This window comes from Tursiops truncatus, chromosome 5 (genome assembly GCF_011762595.2).
Source record: "Tursiops truncatus isolate mTurTru1 chromosome 5, mTurTru1.mat.Y, whole genome shotgun sequence".
Taxonomy (NCBI): domain Eukaryota; kingdom Metazoa; phylum Chordata; class Mammalia; order Artiodactyla; family Delphinidae; genus Tursiops; species Tursiops truncatus.
This window is the reverse complement of record NC_047038.1, coordinates 35,408,935-35,426,590: the sequence shown is the minus strand read 5'-3', so window position 1 is coordinate 35,426,590 and position 17,656 is coordinate 35,408,935. Positions and strand designations below refer to the sequence as shown.

General features: G+C 36.6%; 1 protein-coding gene and 1 long non-coding RNA gene across 3 annotated transcripts in view; one reads left to right on the top strand and one right to left on the bottom strand.

Moving 5' to 3' along the window:
* LOC117312468 (uncharacterized) overlaps positions 1-17,656 on the top strand; it is a 264,175-nt gene that overhangs the window by 193,828 nt on the left and 52,691 nt on the right. The gene's annotated exons all lie outside the window — the stretch shown is intronic.
* The window catches only part of TACR3 (tachykinin receptor 3), a 58,710-nt gene continuing 54,476 nt past the window's right edge, over positions 13,423-17,656 (bottom strand). Inside the window, exons 4-5 of the mRNA XM_004312459.4 lie at positions 15,164-15,360; positions 13,423-13,735 (exon numbers count right to left, since the gene is read on the bottom strand). Coding sequence (XP_004312507.1) covers positions 13,423-13,735; positions 15,164-15,360 — 510 coding nt within the window. The remainder of the gene's footprint in view (positions 13,736-15,163; positions 15,361-17,656) is intronic.

Genomic DNA, 17,656 nt, shown 5'->3' with positions numbered 1-17,656 from the left:
CTCTGGACGCGCAGGTTCAGTGGCCATGGCTCATGGGCCCAGCTGCTCCGCAGTATGTGGGATCTCCCTGGACCAGGGCATGAACCCGTGTCCCCTGCATCAGCAGGCGGACTCTCAACCAATGCGCCACCAGGGAAGCCCGTGGTCATATTATTTTTAAGATGCTTGTGTGAAGATTCCGTCAAAGTGTAGATGTCAAATTGTATATACACATCTAGAACTATGAGAGGTCAAATTTGGAAGTAATGATTTAGGAGATACGGGTATTTAAAGTGATGGGTCTGGATGGGAGAGTATATTGATGGGGAAGAGAAGGGGGCCCAGGACTTAGTTTTGGATACATTTCCACACTGAGAGAAGGAGCGTCAAGTAGACTAGGAAGAGTAGCTGGTGAGATAGAAAGAAAACCAGGAGGCTGAAGTTTCTTGATCCAAGAGAAGCATCCCAAGAAGGAAGAGATCTCTGTGACAAACGCTCCTGAGTTGTCTTGTTTGTAGTGAGGTTATCTGTTTTAAATCCAGTGATTACTTATCGTACAAGACAACTCAGGAGCATTTGTCACAGAGATCCGTTCCTTCTTGGAATATGACGAGGGTCTCTGTGGAGTTGTGGGAAATGGAGAGGACATTGGATATTCTTTGTTGGTCCTCATTTAGAGTTTAGTGAAACTGGTAGTGTCTACTGTTCTCTAGCCTCTAGTTATTGTTTAACGTTGACGACAGCAACAAATTCCCTGTGGAATCCAAGGCACACAGATACAGTAAATAAGCATGGAGTTTCCTTCCATAGGAAGTTAGTCTCATCTCTCTTTCAGAGATCGATGTACGAATTTGTGGGTTGGGTCTTATCTTATAAGGTAAGTATTTATCACCTGAGAAGTCACAACAGGCAGAGGTATAGCAGCCAGCACATGGTCTTGCTTTCCTTTCATGTCATACTCCCTCAATGTTTACTCTGGAGCCTTGATAACCTTCTTTTAGTTTCACAAGCAAGACAAGTTCCTGCTTCAGAGTGTTTGTATACACTTTTTTCTCTGCTTGAAAACAGAATCTCCCATTTCTTCTGGATAATCTCAATAGGATCACCTTAGGTTTCTGTTTAAATGTTTCCTTCTTGGGAATCCTCCCTCCCCTCTCAAATGAGGTTTCTCTGCTATGCATTCTCACTGTGAATTTTTCCTTCACAACTCTTCCATGGTAATAATTAAATTGCATATCCATGTAATTATTTGAGTACTATCTCCTCCACTTGACTCTAAGTTCTATGATGTCCTAGTTTCTGTTTTGTTCTTAATGATATTTCAAGTGCTTGGCACAAGTGCTGGTATAATGTGAATGAAAAATAAGTATTTTGATTATTGTCTTCTCAGTCTTAAGTGGAAATGGAAGAGATTCATTCAACAGTAAGGATAGGGACAAAACCCATTCTAAATATTTTTTTCATTTCACCTTATGCCTAGAATAGCTTTTTAAAAAATTGAAGTATAATTTACAATGTTGTGTTAGTTTCAAGTATACAGCAAAGTGATTCAGTTGTATGTATACATCTATTCTTTTTCAGATTCTATTCCATTATATGTTATTACAAGACATTGAGTATAGTTCCCTGTGCTATACAGTAGGTCCTTGTTGTTTATCTACTTTATATATAGTAGTGTATATATGTTAATCCCAAACTCCTAATTTTAGGATAGTTTACTGGAATAATTTTATTGAAAATATTAATATGTACTGCTGAACTTCCGTGTTGAACTTCACCCTTTAAAAAATCTATTTAAAGTTTGAACTGTAATATTGAATTAAAAAATAATAATTCCAAGGAAGACTACCCTAGTTAATATAGTCCTTTATCACAGTTATTTTATCTATCTCCCATCTATCTTTGTAGCTATTTTTATATTGCATCTATCTGCTAAATATTAATAACTGACAAATATAGGGAAATTTTATTGGTGATGGAATAGTGTCTCAGAATTATTTTTTTTGTTATTCCATGGACATGAGTATTAGTAATCTACTCTTGAGCAGTAGAAAAGGTTCTGAGGAAAGGCACTTTGACCCTGGGTCCATTACCTTTACTCCATACATGGTCCTTACTCCAAATTTAACTCATTCTGAGCTTGATGTCATTCCATTCTTGATCTCTGTACCTTTATTGCCTCCACCTTAAGCCCTTTATCTCTTTATTCATACCTGACTCTCATCTTTTCCTTCATTTCATCCCTGACCTTAAGTAGTTAGTCTCAGACATGGAGTAAGCACATCTGTTTTAGATATTAAATGGCAATAAAAAGAAAGCTGAATATTTTATATTAAAGTCTTCCTGAAACAAAAATGATTGTGTTAATGTTGTTGGGTTAAAATAAAATGTTATGTATCCAATAGCTCCAACAACTTGTACAAATAGTGTAAAATAATTAAAACTTTTTTCATTACTTGTATTGATTTAGGAAATACACTGTACACTGAGTTTGATCCGAAACGTTACAGACAGGAAATGCCTTGATCATTTGTAATCAGATTAGTGTCTGTTCTTATGACTTTGATGCATGGTTGGAAGAACCTAAGGAGGATGTGAGGAGGGTGCTTTGTGTGAATCTAAATTGATGTTATAAAAGGTAACTGGTTCTGCCTGGCAGAAGTAATTTATTATTTGACATTGTGAAGCCTCAAGATAATTTTAGTGTTGCCTAATGAGGTACCATTAGCTTTTTTTACTTTTAACTTTGAAAATAATTTTGCAGTTAGTGGGGAAAAATGTGGATTTTTTAGTCTCCTTGGCCCTTACACTCTGTTCTCTATGCATGACTTTTTCTTCTCTTTGGAAAAGAGATTTATCCTTTGGGATTCAGTTCAAGCCCCACTTCTCCTGTGAAAGTTATTCTCTATACATTTCTTTTTTCCTCCCAATTTTCCCTGGCAGACAGAGGTGCTCTCCCCAGTCTGTTCCCAAGGCACCTTATACATATATTCTTTAATCACTTGCTATAATGTAGTGAAATTATTTGTTCACAAATGTAACTGGGGCTCAGCATTTTGAGGATTCAACAAGATAGATTCAAAGGAATAGATGCTATATTCATCAACAGTGCCTTAGTCATAGATGAGAATTGTCCAAGGAAAAACATATAGAGAAAACTAGTAAAAGAAAATGACTATATTATAACCCTTGTCCAGATTCCATGCTCAATCAATTTCCTGAATAATTGTTTCTCCATGTAGGAAGCTAATATGCTAGTTAGCCAATATTATGATATCTTCTCCAGTTGCCTATGAGATTTACTAATATTACTTAACTAATCTGATTTAGAGTCAACTCTGGGACACCACAGGCTTAGAATAAGAACCAGGACTGACATTTATTCCTTGGAATAACTAGACCTCAGAAGATGTCTCTCCATCTAACTGGTCATGATCTTCTCTGAAAATACTACACGTTTTGGTGTTTGGTGGTAGTAGTTCATCTACTTCGAAACCACCAAATGCAAATGTATACTACCCACACTTTAAAGATTACAATATCAGAATGTGTCAGGATTTTTTGTTTCCTAAGATTGTATCAGCATCAGAGACAGACATACATAGCCTTTACTGTACCAGGTTTATGTGGCTGGATCTCACAAACTACTAGTCAAAGGTGTAGGTAGCTTCTGGAGTCAGATTCCCTGGGCTCAAAGCTTACTTTCACCAACAGCAAGCTGCGTAATTTGGGGAAGATTGCTTAAATATCTGTGTTTTAATTTCTTTACTAAATTAATAAATAAATATGGGGATAATATTCTACTTCATAAGGCTGTGTAAAAAATTAATAAGCTATGCATGATTTAAAAATACAGTCTAAGTATTTGGTAATAGAGGGTGAAGCTGATTGAAGATGATGATGAATATTATCTGCTGAAATAAATGTTAACTTTAAAACATTTTTTACTAAATTGAACACGATTTTCTCTTGCCTTCACACAAATGTTTTCTGTTGAAAACAGACAAAATAAACTGAGTAATTTCTCAGTCTACATGGCAAGGAAATCCTTATGTCCTTGGTATAATATTATGGGCTATTGTGAATGTTCTATGCCCTAATAGTCTGTATACACTCACATTTTCTGAGGGTGATCAAAATGATAAAATGAAAGATTACGGTTGTCTCAACTCTAATCTGAACAATGAAATTTCATATGATCACTGAGGGAGGGGTATTAGCAAAGCAGTTATATAATGTTTAGATAATTTTTAGCTGCTTTCACCTCTATCCATACAGGGCTATCCTTAATAGTCTGCTCTTCTGTTATCATATGAGGTAGGTGGACTACATTTTATACTTGACCATGATCTTCATGGACTCTGACAGGCATAAAAGTGAAATGGTTGATTCATGTTTGCTGGAGTTCCTTTGATTCCTGAGAGAAACCACGAGGTGAAATCCAAGAGAACTTAAGCCATAGAGAGGAAGAAGCTATCTCTTTGAACTTGAGATGGGGTGATAGGTTTTTCAGCCTGAAGAGAACAGCTAGCATGTGTACTTTAGTTGTCATACTCAGGGTCAAAAGAACTTTCAAAGCTGTTGCTTGATTTTGGCTCACTATGAATCTGGAGCTCCAAGTCTGAAAGGAGGTTTCCCATAATCCAAGGACAAAGAAGGATACTTCCTATAAAATCCTTCTTGTATTCATACTTACAAAACCTAAAAACAAAACTTTCTGAAATATTTAAATCTTCTATATTAAAGGTTTTGTTCTTCAACAGTTAGACAAGATGTTAAAACATTTGTTAATAACCTAAGAAAGTACAGTACCTTTCAGTATGTAAGTGTAAGTGATCGAATTGCAGAACAGAATATTAAAGGAAAACTTCTGCATAGTTGGTGAAAAATAAGTATAATTATTAATTATTTCATATGCTCATACTCTTAAGGAGTATTTTTACTTATTTTGTGTTTTAACATCCATAGTCAATAGTAAAGGAAGCTAACAATATCTCATTTTTCCATTTGATTCTATACATATGTTTGTGATGCATGTGTTTTCAGATGACAGCCATTAAAATCAGATACTGAAATACTCCACTGCCAGGAACACACAATACTTTTCCTCTAGAAATCCATCATTGCAAGAACCAGTGCCTGCTGTGTGCTTCTATTCTTCCCTTTTTTGAATTTAAGTTTGTAGTTATATTTATTCTGTCCCTTCTCCACCACTGTGTGTTGGATGTGGGGTGGGAAAAATGGCTTGTCATTTTAGATTGTAGATCACAGTACCAGGAATAACCCCATGCAGGTCAGATGAAGAGGGCTACACACCACCTGGATATCCTGATCTTTGAGCTGGATGCAGTAAATGGGTGCCACTTCGTGAGGTCTGCAATGGGGTGTGTGGGGAGTACATTCTGTGTTGAGCACAAATAGTGCTCATAGACATTTAGTGGTCAGATGGGTCATCTGTGTCTGCCCACTATACATATTCTATACATATTTTTCTATACATATATATTTATCTCTTTTGACAGTGCACATTCTTTCTAGTGAAAGGCCACAGGTCCTCTGGGGAAAGCCTTGAAGGGATACTTATAATGTATACTTGTGGTTGTGTTGCAAGGTTCTTCCTCAAGGGAAACTGTCTTCCTCTTTCAATGAACTATGAACATAACCGATGTTGTCATTCTGCAACCCACACAGTTAAATTTTAGGAGTAATTTTTAGTCATATCTGCTCTGTGGTTGCCTAAAATAAGAGGTTATTTTAGGGCCCTCTTATAAAACTGATGGTCTTCCAATAATTACTTGTGATAAAAGTTTAAAGGCCTAAGCTCATCATTTCCTCTGTGTATGTTTTCTAGTATATATATTATTAGAAATACTACTACCTCCCCTCCTCAGTCATTGTAGTTAATAATCCCACAATAAATAAGTACAGCTGCCATTCAACTTCCCAAAGTCTTGCCTTCAGTAGGCCTTTCATCCCAAGTAACCAAAGGTGATAATTTAATCACAATGACATTGCATGCCATTGATTATTAATGCCCAATTTTCCATTGATTGGGGGTTCAGATGGTATTCGAGATCAAAGACATAATTAAACTAAGCCAGAATCCAAGAAGCCCAGTAAGGAAAAGGTAAATCACATTAGGTATTTCAAGCAGAGGTTTTAGTTCCACAGATGTTAGAAGTCTGAAAGAGCAAAAATCAGGTCTTGATACAATGCAGAAATACATACTTGTTGTGGAATCTTGGGATACAAAAAAGTAAGAGGAGATATTGCTGGACTCTGAGAACTCAGAAGAGTGACCTCAGTGGCCTGGTGCTTGGGACTCTGTGAAAATGTCATAGACCTTCTGGTGAGGGAATGTGGTGTGGTTGGTATCTGATCATTAAAGGGGCACAGTACAGTTGCTACTGTTATCTTGGAGGGTGCATGGAAAGCTAGTGCTGGGGGTGTTGAAGAAGGTAGAGGTTTGCTGCTGCTGGAATACCACTGACCAGAATTTCTCTCCTTCTACACTCTGAGTTCCTTCTAATGACTCCCATTACAGAACCTAACAGAAAATCAGGCAATAAGGGAGTCTGGAGAGTGTATTTTACAAAATACCAGCCCTGGCATCACAGTGAAGAGTGTACACAGGGGGCGTGATGGTATGAGACAGTAGGAAAATGTCATCTGACATACTCTGGCATTGAGAAATGATGGCTTTATGAAGAACTTCAATCTCCACTATACCTTGCATCAAAACTTTTTTATTCACTCATTCATTTAATGATTATTTAATGAGCCCATTCCCTAGTAGAACTTGTACATCTATTCAGGGGAGTAGATACTAAATATAATGAATAAGTTATATGGTATTCTAAAAAATGATTAATGCTGTGAAAAAATAAAGGGCAAGATGGAAAATTGGGAGGAATAGTTTGGGGTGGGGGTAAGGATTTGCTGTTTTAAATAAAGTAATCAGTATTAGCCTCACTGGGCAAAGATTTGAAGAAAATGATGGAGTTTGTCATGCAGTTATCTCGGTGGACAACATTCTAGACAAAAGAGACAGCCAGTTCCAGAGTCCTGAGGTTGTAGCATGCTTGGCATTTGCTAAGAAAGAAGTCGATGTAGATGGATCCATGGATCTCAGTGAGCATGGAAGAGAAAAGCAGAAAAACTAAGAAGGGCCACATCACTAGGCCGTTGTAAGGATTTTGGCTTTTATTCTGAGTGAAATGGGAAGCCATGAGAGGGTTTTAAGCAGAGGTGAGAGATGATGTGATGCAGTTTTAAAAGAATCTCTCTGGTTGCTTTCTTGAGAATAAACTTTAAGGAGAACATGGGGTGGAGGCTATTGCAATAATCCAGGCAGGAAATGATGGCAACTTGGACCATGTTTGTAGCAGTTGATATAGTGTGAGTCAATAGAACATTGGATATCTTTTAAGAGCTTACAGGATTTCCCAATGCTTTAGATGGGTGGTGAGCTGGTGAAGATCCCTTGCTCTTTTCTCTCCTTCCTGCTTCTTCAATGAGTTGGTAGGTTAGGTTAGGGAATGCTTGTATCTAAATGGGGTTGAGGGACTGAATCAAATAAGATGTCCTTGCAGCTGGTGGAAATGGAGAGTCAGTGTGGGTCATTGCTGCCACTTGACCTGGAATTGTCCCTGAGCACTCTTCCTCAGAGCATGGGGGAGGAGGCCCTGAGAGAGCAGTCAGTGATGCTGCCAAGGAAACCAGAAAGAAAAATTTCTGCTTTTCCTCCGTCATCTATTATCTTCTGCAGTTCAACATTTTTATTCTTCAACCTAAAATGGCTGCACCTTTCCTAAGAAGTGAGTTTAGTTTCACATGTCTGAAGCTACTCCTTCTCTTAATTGGCCATTTCTAACCCTTCACCCGTATAGCTTTCCCTGCTCAGGGCCCATGGCCAGATGGCAAATTTCCAGAACACTTACGTAATCCCTGAGATCTTGTGGGGACTCTGAAAACAGCCCAGGGCTCAGGGATAGGAGACTATAGGCTCCTTATGCCCCTCAAAGAGCTTTGAATGGGGGCAGAATCATATGGGCAGCGAGGGTTTCTTTAATCCCCCCATGCACACAATGATACTAATGATGTTTTTGAACATTTATGTAATGTTTGCCTCTGCCTTATTCATGCAGTAGTTTATTCAATCTTCACATTAGCACTTTGAAGAAATTATTATTTTCTCTTTTTTTATTGATGAGTTAAATGAAGCTCAGTGCAGAGAATCACTTGCCCCAGGTCCCCCAGCTAGCAGATGGTGGGGCTTGGGTTTAAACTGGAGTCTGTCAGTTGTTATAGCTCTGATGCCATGGCTCTAAGATGCTCTGCTCTATACTCAGCTACATGCACTTTTCAGTCTGTGTTCCAATTAACCTGTTGCTGCTAACTACTCAGAATATTCTTCTGCAGTTTGCTACCTTTGCTCCCCATAGATGCTTTTTCCGAATCAAGGTAATTTAGGAAAGCTAGACATTTTTATGAAGAAAAATAAAGGAGGAAGCACAATATAGTTTTGAGGGATGGTTAGGTGAGTGTGTTTAGACAAGGTAGGATGTTCCATAACATATGTTTTGGAACATATGTTCCAGTAGGAAAATATTGACTGCTTTTATTTTTAATATTATTTTTAATGCTTTTAAAGGAAAATAAAAAAGAAATCAAATCTGTTACATATTACCACATATACAAAGGGTAATGAATGTATTAAATCTACTCAGTATAATTATCACAACTTGAAAATACTTTATTCACTAGCTACAAACATTATATACATTTATTCTTATGTACACAGAATTTTTGCCAAGCTGTTTTACAACACACAGTTACTGAACTTGTTCAGAACTATTGGACGTTATTCTCCATTCCTGCTTGGCCTGAAGGAAAATATTACAACCTGGCCAGTGTCATGCTTGGATTTTCTTAACTTTTGGCACACGGACAAAAATAAATGGGAACTCAAATTGTTACTGGTAAATGTGAGAAATTGTTATAATTTTCCTGCCTTTGTAGTTGATGGAGTAAATTACCAGACACTAATCAGAAGTTTTCTGATGAAATTCTGCACTAACAAAAATCAAATTCAAATTCTGAGCTAGGCAGCATTGATTTTTCACATTTATTTTGTTCTTCTGAGGTATGATACTAAGCTTCTTGGCATTCTTCTGTGTGCATTGTAGGGGTGGAGTTCACTTTGAAATGCATAGGATCTCTGTTTATAAGAGACTGGCAGGATCTGGAAAAGAACATGAATTTGGCTGCTGGGTCAGAAATGTCATTGTCATGAAGTTGGGAGATTAAAAAAAATGCAGCAGCATACTGAGCTTGCTAAAAAAAATAAAAGATGTTTGATTGGATTCTATAGTAATCATGTTTGCTTTAATTTTTTCCCATGCAGGGAATTTCAGAAACACTTTGTCCAGATGCAAAATAATGAAAATACAATGTTTATTATTTTTGTATTTAAAAACAGTATTTAAAATGATGCAAGGTTTTTTGAGTCTTTTAGAATTCTCTCAAAATAGTTTGTATTTTTCTGCTGTTGATCTAAGTACAAAAACACCTAGGATGTTTTGACCATCTGCCTGGTATTTCCAGCCACTGTTTGCCTACAAACAGTGAAGAAGATTCACAGTGAACTTGAACATCAGAGGGTAGAGTGAATTTTGGAGGCAAATTCTTCCAAACCCTGACAAATATGAAAATACTGGCATAGCTTTATTTAACATGACTCCTACTAAAGCTGGTTTCCATGTGTATTATTCTACAGTTCTCAGTGTCAAAATTCAGACAAAAGGACTAAAATCTTATCTCTTTCATTTTTTCATATTGTATTCATTCATTTTATTATTATTACTTTTCAAATTTTTGAACCTAAAATATTCTGCTTCATGAGGTCTTGGTTTAAGAGTCATGAGTATTAACTAAATGATGTCAGTTTTCCCTAAAACGTATTAAAGATACTCTCTGGAACTCAGGTATTTGCATCATGCCAGAAGGATGATACTTGGCAAGCAAAGCAACAACAACAAAAAGAATACAAACAAAACAGCTGATTGGAGCAATATTTTTCCTTAGATGTCCTGCTAAATTATACTGAGTTTCCGTAATGTGTGAAGGCAGGAGTTATGTTTTTCAGGTGTATTAAAGTATTTTTTTAACATCGTTATTGGAGTATAATTGCTTTACAATGGTGTGTTAGTTTCTGCTGTATAACAAAGTGAATCGGCTATATGCATACATATATCCCCATATCTCCTCCCTCTTGCGTCTCCCTCCCACCCTCCCTATCCCACCCCTCTAGGTGGTCACAAACCACCGAGCTGATCTCCCTGTGCTATGCAGCTGCTTCCCACTAGCTATCTGTTTTACATTTGGTAGTGTATATATGTCAATGCTACTCTCTCACTTCATCCCAGCTTACCCTTCCCCCTGCCTGTGTCCTCAAGTCCATTCTCGACGTCTGCGTCTTTATTCCTGTCCTAAAAGACAACCCTCAGAATGGGAGAAAATATTTGCAAATGAAGCAACTGACAAAGGATTAATCTCCAAATTTTACAAGCAGCTCATGCAGCTCAATATCAAAAAAAACAAACAACCCAATCCAAAAATGGGCAGAAGACCTAAATAGACATTTCTCCAAAGAAGATATACAGACTGCCAACAAACACATGAAAGAATTCTCAACATCACTAATCATTAGAGAAATGCAAATCAAAACTACAATGAGGTTATAACCTCAGACCAATCAGAATGGCAATGTCAAAAAATCTACAAACAATAAATGCTGGAAAGGGTGTAGAGAAAAGGGAACCCTCTTGCACTGTTGGTAGGAATGTAAATTGATACAGCCACTATGGAGAACAGTATGGAGGTTCCTTAAAAAACTAAAAATAGAACTACCATACGACCCAGTATTAATGTATTTTGGTGAGGGATGATTACATTGATTTTGGGGGCCAGACTTCATATTCCTATTCTACAGCTGAATATGGTCCCATGTATCTAGAACGTTCATTAATGCTAGTCCCACAATCATTTATAAATTTAAGAAGAAGAAATGTTTGCTTTAAAATATTAGGCTTTTTCTTGACACTTTCACATTATATGATAAGCATTTACATATTTTGGAATGAACACTTAAAAACATATTCAACGATTAGGTAGTAAATGATAATACATTTGCTTATCTAAAGCATGCATACAAGCTTCACGGGCTTTATTGCACTGTTTGTGGCAACTCTGTAAAGGCCGCTACTATTTCAGCGTTCAATTTTGAATTTAATTCTTTGAAGTTCTTACATACATTAAACAGACTGTATGTGTCTGCACACTTGCATGTGTGTGTATGTATGTATGTGCATCTACTTGTTTGTTGGTGTAATCAGAAGAAATTCAGCTTAAACACATATGATGAGGGGTGTGTAGACTTTTTTAACACCTTGTAACAATTTAAATATTTCTGACTTCAGGTCCAAAACAGGGGGTAGGATTGGAAAATTTGATGTTGTTGGAGCAATAGACCGTGATATTCTCTTGAAATAATTGCTTTTATCTTGTACTTAAAAAAAAATAGGAGGTTCTGTATTGATGGAGGCATAAAAATCCAGGAAAGTGTTATAGGTAATTATTCTAGCTGGATAGCTTTAAAAATCTGACTATTTTAAAGGAGAAGTCTGTACTATACAACAACATTCTCAGGAGGTTTCTGCTTTCTTGAGCAGGAGTGACAGTATCCCTAATTCAAGAAAAGATGGTTTATAAGCACCGAGGTCTGGAAGATAAATTCTACGCTTAATGGTGTACCTTGTTTTGTTATGGATTTCAGAAATGGGTCAGTATATTTTCGCTTGTAGTAAAACAGATGCTTCTTTAGGACCATTAGCTCATTTCTTTCTGGAGGAATTTCTGAATTATCTAAGCAGACAAAAGGAAGGCTCTCTCTGTGGAAAGGTGTATATGATTCTCGTTCACCTGGTACTATTTCACATTTATCCAAGTTTGGTCCAGCTTTCTACTCTAACAGTTGATTCAGCTTTCTACATCTTACTTGATTTACCTATAGGCACTAATATACATATAGGCAGTACATAAACTTTTTGTCCTAAGGCTTTGCATCTGAATATATTTTCTGATACTTTCCCCTAGTCCTTACTCTTTTTTCAGTGGGGGAAGGGGAGAGAATAAGGGCACTGTACAAGTATTAAGTTGACATCCACCTTAAACTTTTTCCTGGGGTTATGGAGGAGAAACACGTTTCCCTTTGGAGCTAGTAGATGTTCTTGTCCGCTGTCATAACTATGAATTACTATCTTTAATTCTTGCTAAAAATTGGCAGTCAGGGGCTTCCCTGGTGGCGCAGTGGTTAAGAGTCCGCCTGCCGATGCCAGGGACACGGGTTTGTGCCCCGGTCCGTGAAGACCCCACATGCCGCGGAGCGGCTGGGCCCGTGATCCATGGCCGCTGAACCTGCGCGTCCGGAGCCTGTGCTCCGCAATGGGAGAGGCCGCAACAGTGAGAGGCCCGCGTACCACAAAAAAAAAAAAAAATTGGTAGTCAGAGATTCTTCCCTTCTCCATTAGAAAGCATCTTTAGTGTTTTGTAATCTACCTATCTTTTAAAAAATTTTTAAAATATTTGTGAAAAATAAAATAGGGAGGATCAGAAGGATTTGCTTTGTCATTTTAAGGCCCTAACTTTGTTTCTTAGCTTTTGGCGCTTTAATATATGTAATGGTCAAAAAGTAAATAATTATTTTTTTTTCTTTTGAAGCCACTTTCCCAGATAAAAATGTAAAGAAAATAATATGTACAGATGCCTAATAATTTGATTAGATTTCTTTTTCAGTTACATTTCTTGGAGAAAATCTTTAAATCTCAAAAAAATTTTATTCCACAGAATTAGTTCTCTTTTGCAAAGATTTTCATTAACTTTTACTACTGGAGGTTAATTTTCCATCATTCTAGTGGTAAAATTAGTCATATAACTTTTTTTCTGTTTTATAGCTATAGATGAAAACATATCATTTTATATAGGTTTTGTTGTAATTCATTCACATAATTATATTTTAAAGGTTCTTTAATCTTTTGGGAAAATCATATGTCACCTTAGGGTCACAAATGTATATTGCAATTTTTCAGTGAGAAAAATGGAACATTCTACAAGTATTTCTCAGTATATTTTTCTGTTACATATAATAATTCAGTTTTCAAAGAATAAATTTAAAGGCCATTTTACTTTTGAGGGGGCAAATATCTGAATAGTGTCTTTGTTACACTTATATGCTATCTTTCTCAGTTGAAACATAGTTGCCTGAAAATTACCCTTCTATTTTCAGAGAGTATGTAGGACAGGGCTGACAGACAATCAGGAGGGTGTGGGCCTATGGTGGCACCATTATGGCCTCACCCTACTCTTTCAGCTGAGGAAATGGATTTAGGAATATTCATCCACAGAAGTATAGGGTGAGCTTATGAAACTTGAAGTGGTGGAGGCAGATTTGGAATTCTGGCGGGAGCAGCCGTTGAAGCTTGGGTCTCTTGGAGGCACTCTCTTCTTCCGACTGGATTTGGTCTTATCCACATTATTGGGGTCAAACACCACTGTCATGGACTCCATCCTGGTAACAGTGTACAGGCTGCTTTGCCGAGTCGGGTGAAACCTGGTGGTCTTGAGCTCCAGCTCATCATAGCTAGAAACTTTGATGAAAGGACACCAGCGGAATGCTCTCTTGAAGCCAGCTCGAAATCTGAGGAGAAGCAGGCCATGGGAAGAAAAAGTCAAGTTTTCAAGTGGAAATTTCCTTCAACTGGTGCAGAAAGCCCTACTTAATGCAGTTAAGCCAACTCAGTTTTTAAATTTAATTTTCTAGTCAAACTCTTAGAATTTATGCCACAGTATTGGTACTAGTCTTCTACATTCTTCTTGTTTGAATTGAATCTTAATTTTCCACCAATGAGAAGCAAGTCATCATATAATAAAAGCACAGTATCACTAATCAATATGCCAAAGAAAGAGTGTATGTTTCTTCAATAATTTTATACATTTACATAAGTGAATTAAGTTTGCTGGGTAAGGCACTTAAAAATGACATATTTGAAAATAGCTTCTTACAGAAATAATTACACATTTATAAAGTCTCATTTAATATTAAAATTAATTGCTTATCTGGATGGTTTTTATCTAATCATATATGAAAGTGCAAAATCCTTGGCTTTGTAAATCATTACATGAAGTTGATTAAAAACAGATGTACTGCTTATGGGGAGGTTTGAATTGATATATGGCTTATGCACTTACTGAAAAAAAGTAAGAATTTAATAGTTTTTAAGAAACTTGAGGAACGGTGTGGTAGAGGTCCAACTGGAAAGCGAGCTTAGGATTTAGGTCATGTAGTTACTTCCATGAAATTCAGTTTCTGCTTGTGCTAAACCATATAGGTTTATTAAGGAAATTATTGACCCTATGAAACTTAACCCTTCTCCTACATGTGCTGACCTTACAACTAAGGTGTTTTTTATCTGGAAACCACAGTTTACCTTTTTTTTTTCCCAGTCTTAAATTGAACTGTGAATATTTCTACTTTTCTTTCCAACTTCACTTTAAAAAATAGCGCCCCCTCCACCAGAGGCTGCACCCTGTCTAACTCGCTGACCTCATTATGCTGGAAGGAGGATTGTCATTCTTTTCCTTAGTGTTGCTTCTGTTGCTCTCACAACACCTTCTATTTTGAAGTCTATTTACCAGACATCCTTTTTAATAGAGTCCACTCACATATGCCATCATCTCTCCGTCTGTGCATTTCTACGATGTGCCTTCATTTCTTCGAGGACTTGAGCACATTTTCAACTCTCCTCCTTTAATTAATAACAGGGCATTTCTTTTTCTTTGGCAAGTATAATTCTAAAGGGTTTGGAGAGAGAATTTGGCCTATATAAAACCCACCCAGTTAGAATCCCTAAAAGCGTTGTTTTGAAGAGGTAATTGTTAAGGTGAGCTATTTCATTAAATAGGGAGGAGTCTAGAAAAATATCTAGCTCTGTGCTCCTCTCAGTGAATTTCTCAATTTTCCTTCCTTTTGAATTTTAAATGTGCATCAGGGAGCTGGGACAGCATTATATGCTTTCCCTGAAGTCAGAAGTGAAAAGGAGCTTGCATTTGGTAATCTTGTGTTTACCTCTTATTCAGACAGCAGTAGATGATGGGGTTGTACATGGTTGAGCTCATTGCCAGCCAAAAGCTAGCCAGGTAGACCTGCTGAATATATTTCCACCTATTTAGTTGTTGATAGATTGCAGTGAGGATGAAGTAAATATGATAGGGCAGCCAGCAGATGGCAAATGTCACCACGACAATAATCATCATTTTTACAACCTGGGAAGACAGAAAGAGGTCATTTTTGGCAAATATAAAAGTCATTGTATCTATTAGTTCTAATAGCCTACTGCAAATCATATTTTTCTGCCAGTACAGTTAAATACATAGCATGCCTAAGAAATAGTCAATGTATTAAAAAATGGCAAGATAATATAAGGATAGTTACCTAAGGTAAGTTTCAAGAAAGCGTGCTTGTGTCACCTAGTGAATGGGTGGCAATCACTCAAACAGAACCAAATATATTTTAATTGGCTTGAAGAAAATACGTGTTTATAAAACATCAAAAAGCCTGGGGGAGAAAGAAGCAAGAGCTAGGATTTGGCTGTGCTAGCCTGAACTGTAAAATAGTGAAGACATTATACCTAGAGCACTGACTGTTGAGTCACAGTGGAGGTACATCAAGCTGTAGTGGCTCAGTGTGTTCTGCAGTATTTATTACAGCCTGAGTATAGGTTATGACTATTTAGATTTCTTTACTCTAATACCATTCTCACTGGGAAACCGTCTGAATGTTACCTTGGTTTCTTTTCTAATCTGATATTGGTAAAGGCTTCTCTGGATAGTGAAAAAGGATATTCACATTAGTTTGAGAAAATATCACTACTTTTAAATTTGTAAGTAGGCAATTGGCTTATACAACTGGTTTTTATACCAATTTCTTTGAGTTTGGTAAGCATGGGTCATTTCCTCTGTTCTAACTTTTGAACCACAATATGCTGGAAAGCTCTAGTCAAAGTAGAATGTCAATCTCTATTTCTCCTCCACTAGTCTGTAAATTCCTAAAAGACATAGAGAATGTCTTAATTATATTAACGTCCCCAGCATCTAGCACAGTCTCTAGTGTATTGCTGGAGATAGATAATTAGATATAAAATGAATGAATAATGAACGACAATGTACAATTCGTAACAGGAAGTTGAATGGGAGGATGTTTTGTGTGTCTGTAAATAAGATAAAATCTGTTCCATTGGGTCTGTAAGAAAGGTAGACTGAAAGTTATTGAACACCGTGAGCAGCTTCGCTTTCTATGTGAAAGGAAATAATAATAACAATATCCTAGGATAACCTCATTTAATATTTCTCATTACCAATCTGTCGAGTAAATTTGTTCATACTTCTTTCGGGAATTTGTAAAAAGTTTAGAATAATAAATAAAATAATTTTGAGGCTTAACCACAGTCGCAGAACACCAATCAGAGAAAGTCCTGATGTAAACAGCCTATGTAGCATCTTGAAACTATGAAAGTACATTATTTAAGTACTGGACTTATTATATGATTGCAAGTTGGGATTCAGATGAAAGTTGACAAGATTAAAAATCATGAGAGACATGATTCTAGAAATAGACAAGGCATGAAATGGATCAATGTGGAAGGCAAAGCTTTCCCAAGGGCCTAATCGCGGTTAGCATCCAGGTATTTAGTATTAGCTGATGATAATTGGCCATCAGAACTGAAAATCCAGGTCAGTAGCTCACAGAATGTCATCACTGGCCCCACCATGCAGTGTTTTGATTTTCTCAATGTTCTGTCAATTGCATTTTTTTCTGAATAACTGTGTTCAGAATTCTGCGTTTTATCTCTCCTATTTTTTATTCATATATTTGTAGAATACAAGTAAGGAGTCTCTTTGATTATAATTTTACATTTATACAATGTTTCACACATCTAACAACTTATTAATTGGTTTTCAATTGCACTTTAGGAAGCTGAGGCAAAGACCAAAAGATTTGATGACTGTGATTCATGGAATCTAAGTTAAAATTTTTAAAACTCAGCCGCTTAAGTCTGTTTTTTCTGCTTACAATTAATAAGATTTATTGAATGTCTATTGGGTCTAAAAAACATAATAGAGAAAAATAATGAGTAGAGAACCAATTCCTTATCCTGAAGAAGATTATAATATAATGAAAAATGCAAAAATGTAAATTAAAACTGCATAAGAATGGGGATGCAAACGTGTAAATAAATTGAAAATATTTATGAGAACTTACTAGTTTATTATAAGCAGGAATGAAACTTACTAGTTTATTATAAACAGGAATGACTCAATGCATGTTACCTGTAGACTCAGGGAAGTTTAGACTGAATGACATGGATTTGGTTGATTTTTTTCATTCTTGAATATGTGAACATCCTGTTGTTCCTTGAACATCGTACACAAGCTCCTGTCCAAGATTATTCTCCCTGGCTTCTCCCTCTCCTTCTTCCCCCAGTTATTCTCACTGGCTAGCAACCTCATCTCATTCAAACCTTTGCACAGTTGTCACTTTTTCTGTGAATCATTTTCTGAC